This window comes from Rhinoraja longicauda, chromosome 4, assembly GCF_053455715.1.
Source record: "Rhinoraja longicauda isolate Sanriku21f chromosome 4, sRhiLon1.1, whole genome shotgun sequence".
Taxonomy (NCBI): Eukaryota; Metazoa; Chordata; class Chondrichthyes; order Rajiformes; family Arhynchobatidae; genus Rhinoraja; species Rhinoraja longicauda.
In genome coordinates, this window is record NC_135956.1 from 66,525,523 (window position 1) to 66,540,399 (window position 14,877).

At 45.8% G+C, this 14,877-nt stretch overlaps 1 protein-coding gene across 1 annotated transcript in view; it reads right to left on the reverse strand.

The window, feature by feature from the left end:
* Positions 1 to 3,034: 3,034 nt before the first annotated feature.
* The window catches only part of sspo (SCO-spondin), a 107,706-nt gene continuing 95,863 nt past the window's right edge, over positions 3,035 to 14,877 (reverse strand). Inside the window, 5 exon segments of the mRNA XM_078398442.1 lie at positions 3,035 to 3,203; positions 4,742 to 4,892; positions 8,664 to 8,794; positions 9,934 to 9,994; positions 12,594 to 12,689. Coding sequence (XP_078254568.1) covers positions 3,181 to 3,203; positions 4,742 to 4,892; positions 8,664 to 8,794; positions 9,934 to 9,994; positions 12,594 to 12,689 — 462 coding nt within the window. The 3' untranslated portion in view covers positions 3,035 to 3,180.

Consider the following 14,877-nt stretch of genomic DNA (forward strand, 5'->3'; position numbering starts at 1 on the left):
TTGATTGTACAGCCTTCATAGGAGATGTTATTGCCAACCATATGTCAAAGCTGTCTCCTGAATGCAGGCAGGGGTTGTTAGTAGTTTCCAATGCAGAGTAGCGATGTTGCATTCAATTGTATAATTTAATTAGACCTTTAAAACAACAGGTTGAAAACTAGTTTTGTTATTGCATTTCATGATACTTCACCGATTAGAAACGTTTATTTGGTTGTACAACCTTCCTCAGAAGGCAGTGGAGGCCAATTCTCTGAATGCATTCAAGAGTGAGCTGGATAGAGCTCTTAAGGATAGCGGAGTCAGGGGGTATGGGGAGAAGGCAGGAACGGGGTACTGATTGAGAATGATCAGCCATGATCACATTGAATGGCGGTGCTGGCTCGAAGGGCCGAATGGCCTCCTCCTGCATCTATTGTCTATTGAAAGGTTATTACCAACCGCATTCTACTTCTGCCAGCAGTTTTGTTAGATGTTTCCAATGCAGACTATCACTGTTACATTCAATTGCCATTATTGGAGCAGACCTTTACAACAACAGATTAAAAGCCAGTTCTTCTCATGTAATTGATGGTTAATGTAATATTCTCATGTAATTGATTAATTGCAAATGTTTATTTAATTTATTTAGTTGTATAACCTTCCTAGGTTTCAATAGCTGTAAACTAACTTTTCCGATGTATTTCATGATGCTGCATCGATTGCAGTCATTTATTTGATTGTATTACCTTGCCCTGCAAAGTTACTGCAAGATGAATGGAAATGAATGCTGCTTGCTGTAAATAGGCCAATTCAGTGTTTCCAAAGCAGTACAGTTAATTTTCACACAATGGCTATTAACTAAATCTTTGTTAGTAATAAAGTGGCTATATTTAAGAGGGAGTTAGATGTGGCCCTTGTGGCTAAAGGGATCAGGGGGTATGGAGAGAAGGCAGGTACGGGATACTGAGTTGGATGATCAGCCATGATCATATTGAATGGCGGTGGAGGCTCGAAGGGCCGAATGGCCTACTGCACCTATTTTCTATGTTTCTATGTAAGCTAACTTTTCTGTTGTATTACAGGGTGCTGCATCGAATTGAGTAATTTATTTGATTATTGCTCCTTGCCCAGAAAAGTTATTTAAAGATGAGAAGGACAGCAAGGTGGCGCAGCGGTAGATAGCTGAATCGATGGAGTAACATCTTTTTCTCCAGAAATGCTGCCTGACCTGCTGAGTTACTTCAGCACTTTGTGTCTATCTTCGGTATAAACTAGCATCTGCAGTTCCTTCCTACACAAGTCTGTTGTAGAATTGGCTGAGAAACTGCATCAAGCTCTGACAATAAACAAGCAAGGGGGAGAACATGCTATGGAGTTTGTTGCACACTATCCAGGGCACAAACTCCCATGGGAGTGGGGCAGCCGTGGCTAACTAGAACAGGTAAAGGTAGTAGTAGAGTTTTTAGAAAAAGGTAGCTTTGAAAGTTCCAGAAAAGAGCAGCAAATTTGAAAAATCTGAAAAGTGAAGACACAAGAAATTGTTAATGCCAAGTAAAATCTGCAGGAGAAACTCATCAGGTTGAGCACCATCTGTGCAGGTAAAGGGACAGTTAATGTTTTGGGTCGAAACGTTGCCTAAGCAGAGGAGGATCACGACAAGAAGAGGGAAAGAAGAGAGTGACTAGTTTGGTTAGACATGTAAAAACAGACTGTAAACGTGCAGACAAAAAAGATCAGTAAAGATGAAGGGATGTCCCTTACAGACCAAGATAGGAGAATATGTGCTGGCGAATAGTAAATGACAGAAAAATCAAAACACTTTAGAATTAGACTCCTGATCTCATCTCTCTAAACCCATAAATGTGTAACCAGGTACAGCACCAGCAGCATCATTAAATTTGGCGATACCACCGTTATTGGATGAATAATGACAACAATGTAGGAGTACCGGAGAGGGGATGAACAAGCTGATTGAATGGTGCCAGATAAACAATCTTGTTCTTAACGTCAGCAAGACCAATTGTTGATTTCAGGAGGAGAATCCAGAGGGTCCATGAACCTGTCTTCATTAGCAGGAGGGCGTTCATGTTTCTGAGGATATGTCCTGGACCCAGCACGTTGATGCAATCACAAAGGAAGCCCATCACGTCTTGACGTCCTCAGACGTTGGAGATTTGGCAGATTGCCGAATCCTCTACTGAGCTTCTACAGGTTTAGGTTTACTATTGTCATTTGTACTGAGATGTAGTGAAAAGCTTTGTCTTGCAGGCAATCCAATGAAATCAGATACTACTATACATAAATACAAGCCAAACTCAAGTACAATAGGTAGAACGAACGGTAAGATACAGATTGCAGACTATAGTTCTCAGCACTGTCATGCATCAGTTCCAGAGACAGTTGTGTCTGAAGAAGGGTCTCAACCCAAAATGTCACTTATTCCTTTTCTCCAGAGATGCTGCCTGACCCGCTGAGTTACTACAGCACTTTGTGTCCAGTTCCAGAGACAAAGTCCAGTGAGGTAGAGGTGAATTGGATCGTACCCTAGCTTTGGAAGGACCTTTCAGAAGCTGTTTCTGAGTCTGGTGGTGCATGCTTCAAGCTTCTGTTGCCCAATGGGAGAATTGTGGGCTAAAAGATCTTAGCATTGGTATGTAAATTGGTTTAGAACATAGAATAGTGGAACAGGCCCTCAGGCCCTCGTGTCTGTCCTAACTCTTAATATCAATCTAACCCCATCTATCCGTCTAATTCCCTGCCTATCCATGTCTGCACGATGGGATTTAATAGGAATAAGTCACCAGGATAGGAAAACCCTCAACCCAAGGTTTTGCAAGTGGTGGCACTGGAGATGTGGGGTCGCTAGCTGTCGGATTGTAAACTTCCACAGGTTCTAGGAAAGTTCTCATGGGTTGGAGGGTGCTTGGTCCCAGAGATCCCTTATCTCAAAGTGGAATGCCCTGCTGCTGTCTCAAACAACAACCAAAGGAATCCGAGGCAAAAGGCAAAAAATAGTTTATTAAAAACTACACAGATTTTAACAATGAGCTCTCCACGCAGTTTAAAAACAAAGACATTTGACAAATTTTGCAGATCTTCTACATAATCTCTCCTTAAAAAAAATTCCTCATTTAAACAAGAGAATGGAAATATCCATGAATCATTGTGTAGAAGCCAATGCCAACACCTTCGGCAATAACATCAACGTCTGCTGAAGTCTCCACCTGAAATAAAGGAACAAGCAAGCATTCAGTAATAATGCAGTGATAATTGAGTCTGAAGAAGGGTCTTGACCCGAAACATCACCCATTCTTTCTCTCCAGAGATGCTGCCTGTCCCGCTGAGTTACTCCAGCTTTTTATGTCTCTATTCAGTAATAATAACTTGTTTTAACTTCGTCAGAACTCCAGAAGCCAGTTTCAAGGGATTTTGTGATCCACTGAAAAGATATGCTTTGTGACTGCACAGGAGAGAATTGTGTGTGTCCAGCTCAAGCCTGTGTCCTATCTCCATCCATTACAGCAGCCCTTTTAGCCATTGACTACAAGCATGTAGACACAAGAGCCTATAGGTACCGGAATCTTAAGCAAAACACAAAATGCTGGAGGAACAGGGGGTCAGGCAGAATCTGTGGAGGGATGAAGAAGGGTCTTCAGACTGATCTGACCCTGTCCCTTTGCACAACCGACCGGCACAGTGCCCACCCAGCCACCCCTCTCTCCATCTCCGCTGCCCCTCACAGTCAGCACAGACTCTTTGCTGCTCACTACACCCTCTGGTACCACACTCTGATTCCCACTAACTCCCTCAAAGAGCAAGCTGTGTGATAAACAGAGTAAAGAAGGATCCTGCCCCAAAACATCGTCCATTCACTCCACAGAGGCTGCCTGACCCGCTGAGTTCCATGTGCATATTAAAACCATGTGCTTACTCATTGCAAGCACGTAGAGTGCTAGGGCCATACAGCATGGAAACAGGCCCTTCGGCCCAACTCATCCATGGCAACCAAAATGCCCCATCCAAGCTAGCATCATCTGCTCATAATATTGCTCTAAACCATTCCTATATAATATGTACCTGTCCAAATGCCTTTTAAATGTTGTTATACCTGCCTCAACTACCACCTCTGGCACCTCATTCCGTACACCCACCATCCTCTGTGTGAAAACAGCTGCCTTTCGGGTTCCTATTAAATCTTTCCCCTCTTACCTTAAACCCATGTCCTCTAGTTGTTGATTCCTAAACTCAGGGTGAAGGTACAGTATTTTACCCAATCAACTCCCCTCATTATTCTATACACATAAGTCCTAGTCTGCCCAACCTCTCCGTTTAGACCAGGCCCTCGTGTCTTGGCAACATCCTCATGAATCTCTGCCCTCTTTCCAGCATAATGACATAAGGCCTGCCTCAACCACCTCTTCTGGCAGTTCGTTCCATATACCCACCATCCTCTGTATGAAAGGCTTGCCCCTCAGGTTCCTATGAAATCTTTCCCCTCTGATCTTGAAACTACAAACTCTAGTTCTTGATTCCCCTGCCCTGGGTAAATGGCTCCATGCATTCACCTTGTCAATGCCCCTCAGCGAGGTCAGTAACAGCACTAACTACTGCACCAGCATGCTGCTCCCAACCTTTCTATCTCTCTTGATTATTTTGAGGCCAGTATTATTGTTACCTATTGTCTTTGAGCAAACTCATTATCATAACTTTGCAAATCGTTATTAACCTCTGAGAGTTTGAAGATAGGTTGACACAGACTGACCTTGGCAACTGCTACACTCACAGCTGTGAATAACTGGCAGAACGATGGGCTCCACGTCTCCGTTCCCACACTGCAAATTGATGAACTGCACAGGGTTGTCGGGGTGCAGTCGGTAGCTGCAGCATTCACACTGGCTCTGTAGGTACGGCTCCTAGAACAGAATCACTGCAAATCAGACAAACCCAGAGCACATTGTGTAAATAACCAAGAACAGGGACAGCATCAATCTGTTGGTAGCAGGGTGGCTAGTCTTTAACTGTCAGACACCAAGCTTTGGTTTACCAGATAGACACTGTGTTACTGTACTGGGTAGACACAAAGTCCACCTTATCCGGCAGCCATGAGCGTTACGGTACCTAGTAGGCACTGTCCATCACAGTCCATCGAAACCAAACTGACTGAAAGCTTCCACAGACATGTGAAGAAACATGAAGATTAGTGTAACCAAAGGTCAGTCTCACAAAAGCAGGGTCTCTTACATTAAATAATGGAGACCACATAAATACAGGTGAGACAGGGGTTTGATCGGCTAAACAATAGGCCAGACACGAAAAGACAAATGGCAGTGAGATGAGGGGAGAAATGTGAAATGTAAAGCCTGAAGAAGAGATGTAGGTGGAATGGGATGGTGAGGGAGAAGGGGGGCAGGATTGTGGGAGAAGTGGATGCGCAAACATTTGGGACACAGGGAAGGGAGGGGGAACAAAGAGGGAGAGAGATTACAAGGAATTACAGATTGATCAGTAAGGGGAATGGCAGAGTCTGTTGTAAAATATGTAATAGCAGAGAAAACATTGATAGCATTGGACAACCTTAGACCTGCACAACAGAACTCATTACTGCAAAATGTTTTGTGTCCTTTCAAAAAGCTTATAAGATTCCCACGGGGTGCGGCTCGGCTGCGGGGCCTAACATCGCCCGCTGCGGCTCGGCCACTGGACTTTACATCACCCGCTGCGGCTTGGCCGCTGGACTTAACAGTGCCCGGTGCAGCTCGGCTGCGGGGCTTAACAGTGCCCGGTGCAGCTCGGCTGCGGGGCTTAACATCGCCCGGTGCAGCTCGGCTGCGGGGCTTAACAGTGCCCGGTGCAGCTCGGCTGCGGGGCTTAACATCGCCCGGTGCAGCTCGGCTGCGGGGCTTAACATCGCCCGGTGCAGCTCGGCTGCGGGACTTTTCACCGCTGGTGCGGCTCGGCTGCGGACTTGACATCGCCCGGTGCGGCTCGACCACGGGACTTAGCTGCGCAAGGCTTGGCCGCGGGCCTTTCATCGCCCGGTTCGGCCGCGGGACGTTTCAGCGCCCGGTGCGGGGACTGTGCGGGTCGGTCGGGGACGAGCTGTCTGTCCGTGGGCGTGGGGAAGAGAGTGGAAGTTTTGTTGCCTCCATCACAGTGAGGGGGTGTTTGGAGTCACTGTGATGGACGTTTGTGTTGGGGTTATGTGTCTTGTGTTCTTTTTTTTTCTATGACTGCTATGTAGTTTCGTTCGGTACTTCGGTACCGAACGACAAATAAAGCTCTGTTATACCTGTTATACCTGTTATTAGCTTCCAAAATTACAACAGGAGATTGGTGACTAAGATACTGACATAGATGTAGTTGGCTGACGGGAAGTAAAGAATAATGATACAAGGGTCTTTTCTTGAGTGGCAGGCCGCAGGCCCGTGTTGGTTCTGTGCTCTTCAGTCCCTGTCATCTTTACACCTGAAACACTGCCTGGTGGTCGGACTTTCCGGTGTGTGTGAGGAATGGAGTGGTAGGTGTTCCTGATGGTGTAGCAGTGGTCAAGTGTTTTGGGTCCTCAGGTGATGATGGTAGTTTGGCAGATAATGCCACAAACTGGCTTGGTTGAAGTCTCCACACTGACGTTGAAGGCGTTGGGATTCACATATTGTGCCTGTGGATCATGGCTCCCAATTCCTCAAGTGTTAGCCTGACATCTGCCTGAGGAGGGTTGTAGATAGAAGTCAGGATGACGGTGGAGAACTCTGTCAGTCGGTAGAGCAGCTGGCACTTGACCGCAAGATGTTCCCTGTCGGGAGGAGCAGGAATGGGACATAAGGCAGGTCCCTGATGTCACCGTGCAGTGGATGGAGAAACATGGGTGCCGGAGAGCTTGGTGTGAGCAGGTCTCTGTGAAACGGTGCACAGCAGTTCCTCGTGTGCCTCTGACACAGTGGCCTCTCTCGTGGTTGTATCTTGTTCTCCAGTCAGTGAACCCGAAGGATGCTGGGGAAGGTGGGGGTCGCATGCCCCAAGGCTTCAGTCTCCCCAGAAACCACGCTTGGCACAATGGAGGCCTCCCTGACACTTCCAGGTGCTGGGGGTCGGGCCTGCCAAATCCATCGGGTTCGGTGGACGATCGTAAATTTGTTTGTGCATTTAAATGTTTCTCTGATGCTCATGGCTGCCAGCTCCAGCTTACTGTACTTGAATAGATGTAGTCTGCAAAGTAAAGCCTCTCTCCGCCACCATTCCTTTCATCGTCAATCTTTCCAGTTTAATGTCATCCTTCCTATAGCAGCTCACGGTACTCCGAGTGTGGCCTCACCAACAACTGCAACTCATGTACTCAATCCCCTAACACATGAGGGCAAGCTTGCCAAATGCCTTCTTCACCACCTCTGTTCACAATGTCCACCTGAATCTCCCAATTGCTACCTATTTTAAATTCCCTTTGCATTCCTACACTGACCTGTCTGTCCCCAAGTTAGAGGAACAACACATCAGTGGGCAGGTTTCATAGACCTGCACGGGAAGATAGACGCTCCCACCCCCACGAGTCTCAGGCAGATGAGGCTCGTCAGCCTGGGAAGGCAGTCCATCTAGGAGAGGGAAAACTCTGAACTAAAACCTCCACTGACTTGTGGCCAAATCCAGTCATGGAAAAGACTCCAGGAGTAAACATCAAGAAAATCCGGAGTCAGAGTCCCTAAGGCAGTTCGTCGTTGTCTACAACCTCGTTCTGGCAGCTCCTACGACGGCGCTGGTGCCAAACTGTAACGGCTCTGCTGTTCCTTTGGATCAATCAGCGACGTGGAGAGGGGGGACGTGCTGCACGGGCAACAGCCTGCCCTGCATATGACATCGCCCAGGCTTGCATCTGACCACACATCCAACTAGGATGCATCACCCATGGTCAGCCATGACTGAGGAGGCCTAAGAAGAAGGGGTCTACAAACCAACTACATGAACATGTGAATCTTCCAATTTCCAGTCACCTTGCCCCCTCACCCTATCTACCCTGGTCCTCCCACACAATTCTTCTTCCCATTGTACGTGCAGCCCCCTTTTACCTTGTTCCTTTCCTCTCCCCCCACCTGCTCTATCTGGGGTTATGGGGAGAAGGCAGGAGAATAGGGTTGAGAGGAATAGATCAGCCATGATTGAATGGCGGAGTAGACTTGATGGGCCGAGTGGCCTAATTCTGCTCCGATCACTAATGAACATGCTCGTCACCCACGACCTGCTTCCACAGGATCCACATACCTCTCTACACCTTACCCCTCCCCTCCCCTCCCGTTGGTCTTCCCACTCCCACCATTATTTGGTTCCACTCTTCACCTTCCTTTCCCATCAGTTTCCAGAACCTGCAGCCTTATGTTCTCCACTCATTACCTCCCCGCCTCGGTCACTATCTCCACCTTTCCCTCTCTCACTAGAACCCTTACCTCCTCATCTGCATCCACCTGCATTGCTTGCGAACTCTTGCCCACCCCTCTCCCACCTCTTTATACCTGCTACTTCACGTCCACTTCTCCAGGCTAGATGAAGCTTCTTGATCTGAAATGTTGATGTCCAATCCCTCCTCAGATGCTGCCAGAACCATCGAGTTCCTTTTATTGCTATAGATCCAATATTCTCGTGTTCCTTCTATCATTACTACAGTCCCCTCCAACCCAAACTTTACCGAGAGTCCTTACCTCTGGGATGACTTGAACTTGGGACAGGCAGCTTCCGCTGCAGGAGTTGACCAGCACATTCTCCAGCCAGCACTGGCCCTTGGATATGTTCCGCATTTCAGTGTAACGTTGACACATTGTGGAGGAATCATCTGGCAATGGAGAGTATATAGTTACAAAACATGTCAGGACTAAGATCTGAGAGTAAAGCCAAGGTGAGGCAGAGAGAAAGAGATGTAGAGAACGAGTGTGAGAATGACAGAAATGTAAGGGGAAAGTATGCAGTTAATGGCAAGGGCCTTAACAGCATTGATATACACAGGAATCTTTTGGTTCATGTCCATCACACCTGAAAGTCGCAACACCAATAGATAGAGTGGTAAAGAAGGCATTTGGGTATGCTTGCCTTCATCGGTCGGGGCATTGAGTACAAGAGTCAGGAAGTCATGTTGCAACTCTACAGGACTTTGGTTAGGCCGCACTGTGGCAGTTCTGGTCGCTCATTACAGGAAGGAATGGAGGCTTTAGAGAGGGTGCATAAGAGTTTTGCCAGAATGCTGCCTGGGTTAGAGATCTATTATCTATAGAGAGAGGTTAGACAAACTTGGATTGTTTTCTATGGAACATTGGTGCTGAAGGAGAGACCCAATGGCAGTGTATAAAGTTATGAGAGGTATAGATAGGGTGAACAGTCTTTCCACCAGGGTAGAAGAGGCTTTTAGATAGATATATGGATATATAGGGAATGGAGAGAGAAAGATCATGTGCAGGCATCGTACTCGACATGAACGTGGTGGGCGGTCCTATACTGCACTGTTCTATGTTTTATGTAAGGATACAGAGAGAAGTAGAGAGAAAGAAACCGAGTGAATGCAACAAAAGACAATAGACAATAGGTGCAGGAGGAGGCCATTCAGCCCTTTGAGCCAGCACTGCCATTCAATGTGATCATGGCTGATCATTCACAATCAGTACCCTGTTCCTGCAATAGACAATAGGCAGTAGAGCTGCCTTTCTTGCTGCTCCAGTGACCCAGGTGCTGACTATATGGAGTTTGCACGTTCTCCTTGTGAGTCTTTGGGCTTTTCGCTGCAAGCTCCAATTTACTCCCATGTAATTGGCCCAAGTTTGTGAGTGAGTGGTAGAATTGGGGATGGGAATGTGAAGAGAATATTAATGTGGGATTAGTGTGAATGGGTTTTTGATGATGGCCATGGGCTCAGTGGGTTGATGGCCAGTGTTTTGCTGTATCAGTCTGTTAAATATACTTTTGTTTGTTGGTTTAACTTACCAGGCACTTCTTTTCTGCAGACAGGACAACATTCCCCAGGATCCACTACTTTCACATGGCCCTGAAATCATCAAAACAATGTACAGTATTTTACTCAATGCTTTTAACGGTATTTTACTCAATGCTTTTAACGGTGTTTAGTACAGATAGTAAGTAGAACCAGAGATTCACAGCGGAAACCATTCGCCCAATGTGTCCGGTAGTACTCTTTCTGTTCTATGACTCCTAACTCCCTCCCCCATCCCCCACGTGTTTCCATCTAACACTAATCCTACATTAATAAATTGGATGGAGGGATTAAAAGTACCATTAGCAAATTTGCAGATGATAGAAAGCTGGGTGGTAGTGTGAACTGTGAGATCAGGGTGGAGCATACCAATATGCAAAGGCAGCTTGAGACTAAGGAGGACGTAGAGTTGGGGCTCTTGAAGAGCATTAACGTAGATATATCCACAGCTCCCTGAAAGTGGCAACACAAGAAGATAGAATGGTGAAGAACCCATGTGATATGCCTGCCTTCATTGGCCGGGGCATTCAGTATAAGAATAAGGAAGTCTTGATGCATCTTTATAGGACTTTGGTTAGGCTGCATTTAGAGTATTGCGTGCAGTTCTGGTCGCCCCATTACAGGAAGAACGTGGAGGCTTTGGAGAGGGTGCAGAGGAGGTTTATCAGAATGATGGCTGGATTAGAGAGTATGAGCTACAGGGAGAGAGAGGTTGGACAGATTTAGATTGTTTTCTCTGGAATGCCAGAGGCTGTAGAGAGACCTGATGGAAGTATATAAAATCATAAGAGACATAGACAGTCAGAACCTATTTCACAGGATGAAAATATCAAATACCAGAGGGCATAGCCTTAAGGTAAGAGATGTTTAGGTGTTTAATAGTTTATTGTCACGTGTACAGAAGTAGAGTGAACAGCTTTTTTTGGGGCGTGCTATCCAGTCCTTGGAAAGACTGTGCATGATTCCGATTGATCGCAGTGTGCAGATACAGGATAAAGGGAATAATGTCTAGTGCAAGATAAAGTCTTGTCATCCAATTAAAGATAGTCCAAGGGCAGAGTTTAAAGGTGATGTGTGGGGTAAGTGTTCTTTACACAGAGGATGGTGACTGTCTAGAATGTACTGCTGGGGGTGGTGGTGGATGTAGATACAATAGTGGCTTTTTGGATAAGCATATGGATATGCACAGAATGGAGGGATATGGATTATGTACAGGCAGATATGGGTTGGTCTTGGCATCATGTTTGGCACAGACATTGTGGGCCTGTTCCTGTGCTGTACTCTTGGATGATCAGCCATGATCATATTGAATGGCGGTGCAGGCTCGAAGGGCCGAATGGCCTATTCCTGCACCTATTTTCTATGTTTCTATGTTTCTATGTTCTAACTACCCTTTGATTCCGGCCTTCAAACCAATTTTGAATCCAAATAGCTAGCTCACCTTGGTTCGATGTGATGTAACGTTCTATCCACGCCTACCAGGTGGGACTTTGTTAAAGTTCAGACGGACAACATCCACTGCCCTGCCTTCTTGGTGACCTCTTCAAAAAACTATCACTTTTTGGAAGTATACACAAAATGCTGGAGTGACTCAGCCGGTCAGGCAGCATCTCTGGAGAAAAGGAATGGGTGACGTTTTGGGTTGAGACCCTTCTTCAGACTGATGTCAGGGGGGGCGGGACAATTCAGACTGATATCAGGATTTGTACCAGCATCTGCAGTTATTTTCCTACATCATTTTTTGGACATGATTTCCCACACACAAAGCTGTGCTGACCATCTCTAATCAGTCCCTGCCCATCAGTCCCTTGCCTATTCAGTATGAAGAAGAGCCGCAACTCAAAACGTCACCTATCCATGTTCTCCAGGGATGCTGCCTGACTCTGAGTCTGAAGAAGGGTCTCCACTCGAAACGTCACCCATTCCTTCTCTTCAGAGATGCTGGCTGTCCCGCCGAGTTACTCCGGCATTTTGTATCTATCCTGCCTGTTCAAATGCTCGTATATTCTGCCTCTCAAAATCCACTCCCACCAGCTGGTAGCTCCTGGCCCATCCTTGCTGCCCTCTCAGCTAACGGTAAACAATTAGCCACCCCCGAGTCTTCTGGAATTTCACCTGTGACTAAAGATAATGCAAAAATCTTTGCAAGGGCCACTGCAATTTCTTCCTTAACTTTTCCAGTCAAGAGTGCTCCATAGTGTTTTATCCACCTTAATGTGCTTTAAAACCACACATTCTACTTCTTCGTTAATTCATATTTGGTCTAAAACATCACATCTCCTTTGCCTCAGTTCCTTCTATGATCTTCCCCTCAGTAAAATTCCCCTCAGTAAAATACGATGAGCAGTTTTTGTTTAATCTATCTTCATCTCTTGCGGCTCTGCGTGAAGATGGGACCTGTTTTCTCTCCCTAGCCACCCTTTTACTTTGAATATATCAATGACTCCATAAGGACAAAAGAGGAGTGAAATGTGAAGCCAGAGGAAGGGTTAAGCATCAAGGGGGTTTGTTTAATGGTCATGTGTACCAAAAATGGAACAATGACAATTTTACTTGCAGCAGCATAACAGGCCTGTAAACACAGTCATCATAGATAACATGATAAACAAACAATTGAATAAATTAACAGAATGAGAAGGGGATATTTTCTTACCTCAAGGCAGTATAGTGGTGGACACCCAGCAGAACAAACCTTTCTTCCATTGAGACATCGACACTGTTCGCAACCATCTGCCCATTCGTACCCTGGCTGCAAGAGAACCAAGACTATGTTACTCCCCATCAGCAATGAAACATGGCATTGTGTCAGAGAATAACGGGTGGAGACAGACTGCTTGCAAAGCAGAGAGAGTTAGGGGAAGATAGACACAAAATGCTGGAGTGACTCAATGGGACAGGCAGCATCTCTGGAGTGGGTGACGTTGCGGGTCGAGAACCTTCTTCAGACTGATGTGATATGTACTTGTACTGAACTGTATACAAAAATGAAATGAGTCGGGGAAAGGGGAACAAGAGATATAGACGGTGATATAGAGAGATATAGAACAAAGAAATGAAAGATATGAAAAAAAGTAACAATGAATAAGGAAGCAGTCCATTGTCAGCTGTGGGCTAGGTGAAAACGAGTTGTCCAGACAACTCACCAGGATGCCAGTGGTACAATGACTACGGTGGAGAAGGGACAGAGAGAGAGGGAATGCAAGGTTTATTCTTGGGTTGCAAGCTGCCCAAGCGAAATATGAGGTGGTGCTCCTCCAATTTGTGTTATCATATCATATCATATCATATATATACAGCCGGAAACAGGCCTTTTCGGCCCTCCAAGTCCGTGCCGCCCAGCAATCCCCATACATTAACACTATCCTACACCCACTAGGGACAATTTTTACATTTACCCAGCCAATTAACCTACATACCTGTACGTCTTTGGCCTCACTCTGACAATGGAGGAGACACAGGACAGTAAGGTCAGTGTGGGAATGGGAATGGGAGTTAAAATGTTTGGCAACTGGGAGATCACATAGGCCCAGGAGGACTGAGCGAAGGTGTTCAACGAAACATTATGTTCAGCACAGACATTGTGGACTGAAAAGCCTGTTCCTGTGCTGTGGTGTTCTATGTAAACCCTACCTATCCATATATCTGTCCAAAATTTAAAACTCATAACTGTATCTTCAAAGGTCTTCGGTAAGGTCTTCGACAAGGTACCAAATGAGAGACTGATTTTTAGACAGTTTCTATGGTCTGTCTCTCAAGTTGCTCATTTCCTTTTAAAAATAAGTCATAGAATCACACAGCACAGAAACAGGCCCATCAGCTCAACTTGTCCATTCTGACCAAGATGTACCATGCAAACTAGTCCCATTTGTCCGCACCTCTCCCATATCCTGTTAAACCTTTTCTATCATAATCCCTGTCCAAAAATCTTTTAAATGGGGCTTTTCCTTCCTGAAGTCAATAATCAGCTGTGTGGTTTTGCTGATGTTGAGAGCAAGATTCTGGCACCATTCAATCAGATTTTCAATCTCCCTCCTCGACACAGACTCATCATTACCCAACAATGGTGTGATCACAGGTGAATTTAACCTGTGCACTAGCACTTGATTCTCCTATCATGGGAAAAAGACTTTGAGCTTTCACTCTTTCCCCCTCATGATTTTATACACCTCTATAAGATCTCGTCTCAGCCTCTTGCACTCCAAGGAATAAAGCCCCAGACTGTTCATCTTCTTCCCATAGGTCGTGCCTCGGAGTCCTGGCAAATCTCTTGTGAATCGTCTCTTCGCTCTTTCCAGCTTAATGACATCCTTCCTATATATAGCAGGATGACGAAAACTGGACACGTGCCTCAGCAACATTATGTACAACTGTGACATGACGTCCCACGCTTATACTCAATTCCCTCAATTGCAGATATTAAAGAAGCTCCATTCTTTATGTAAACCTGCCAGTATGGAAGGAGGAATATTTCTTTTTTAAATGTTGTTGTGCGCACAGATCTGTGTATCCGCATTCATGGAACGTGGAAACACGGAACACAGGTACAGAAAATGGAATGTTGCCTGATATTGAAAGCAGGATGGAACATAACAGTAAGGAAGTTTTACTGCAACTGTACAGTAGTGATGGGACAGACGCTTTTCACAAGACATTTGTTCTTCCGGTTTCAGGTGCTTCAGGTTAGAAGGATGAGAGGAGATCTTATCGAAACGTATAAGATTATTAAGGGGTTGAACACGTTAGAGGCAGGAAACATGTTCGCAATGTTGGGGGAAGTCCAGAACAAGGGGCCACAGTTTAAGAATAAGGGGTAGGCCATTCAGAACTGAAATGAGGAAGAACTTTTTCAGTCAGAGAGTTGTGAATCTGTGGAATTCTCTGCCTCAGAAGGCAGTGGAGGCCAATTCTCTGAATGCATTCAAGAGAGAGCTAGATAG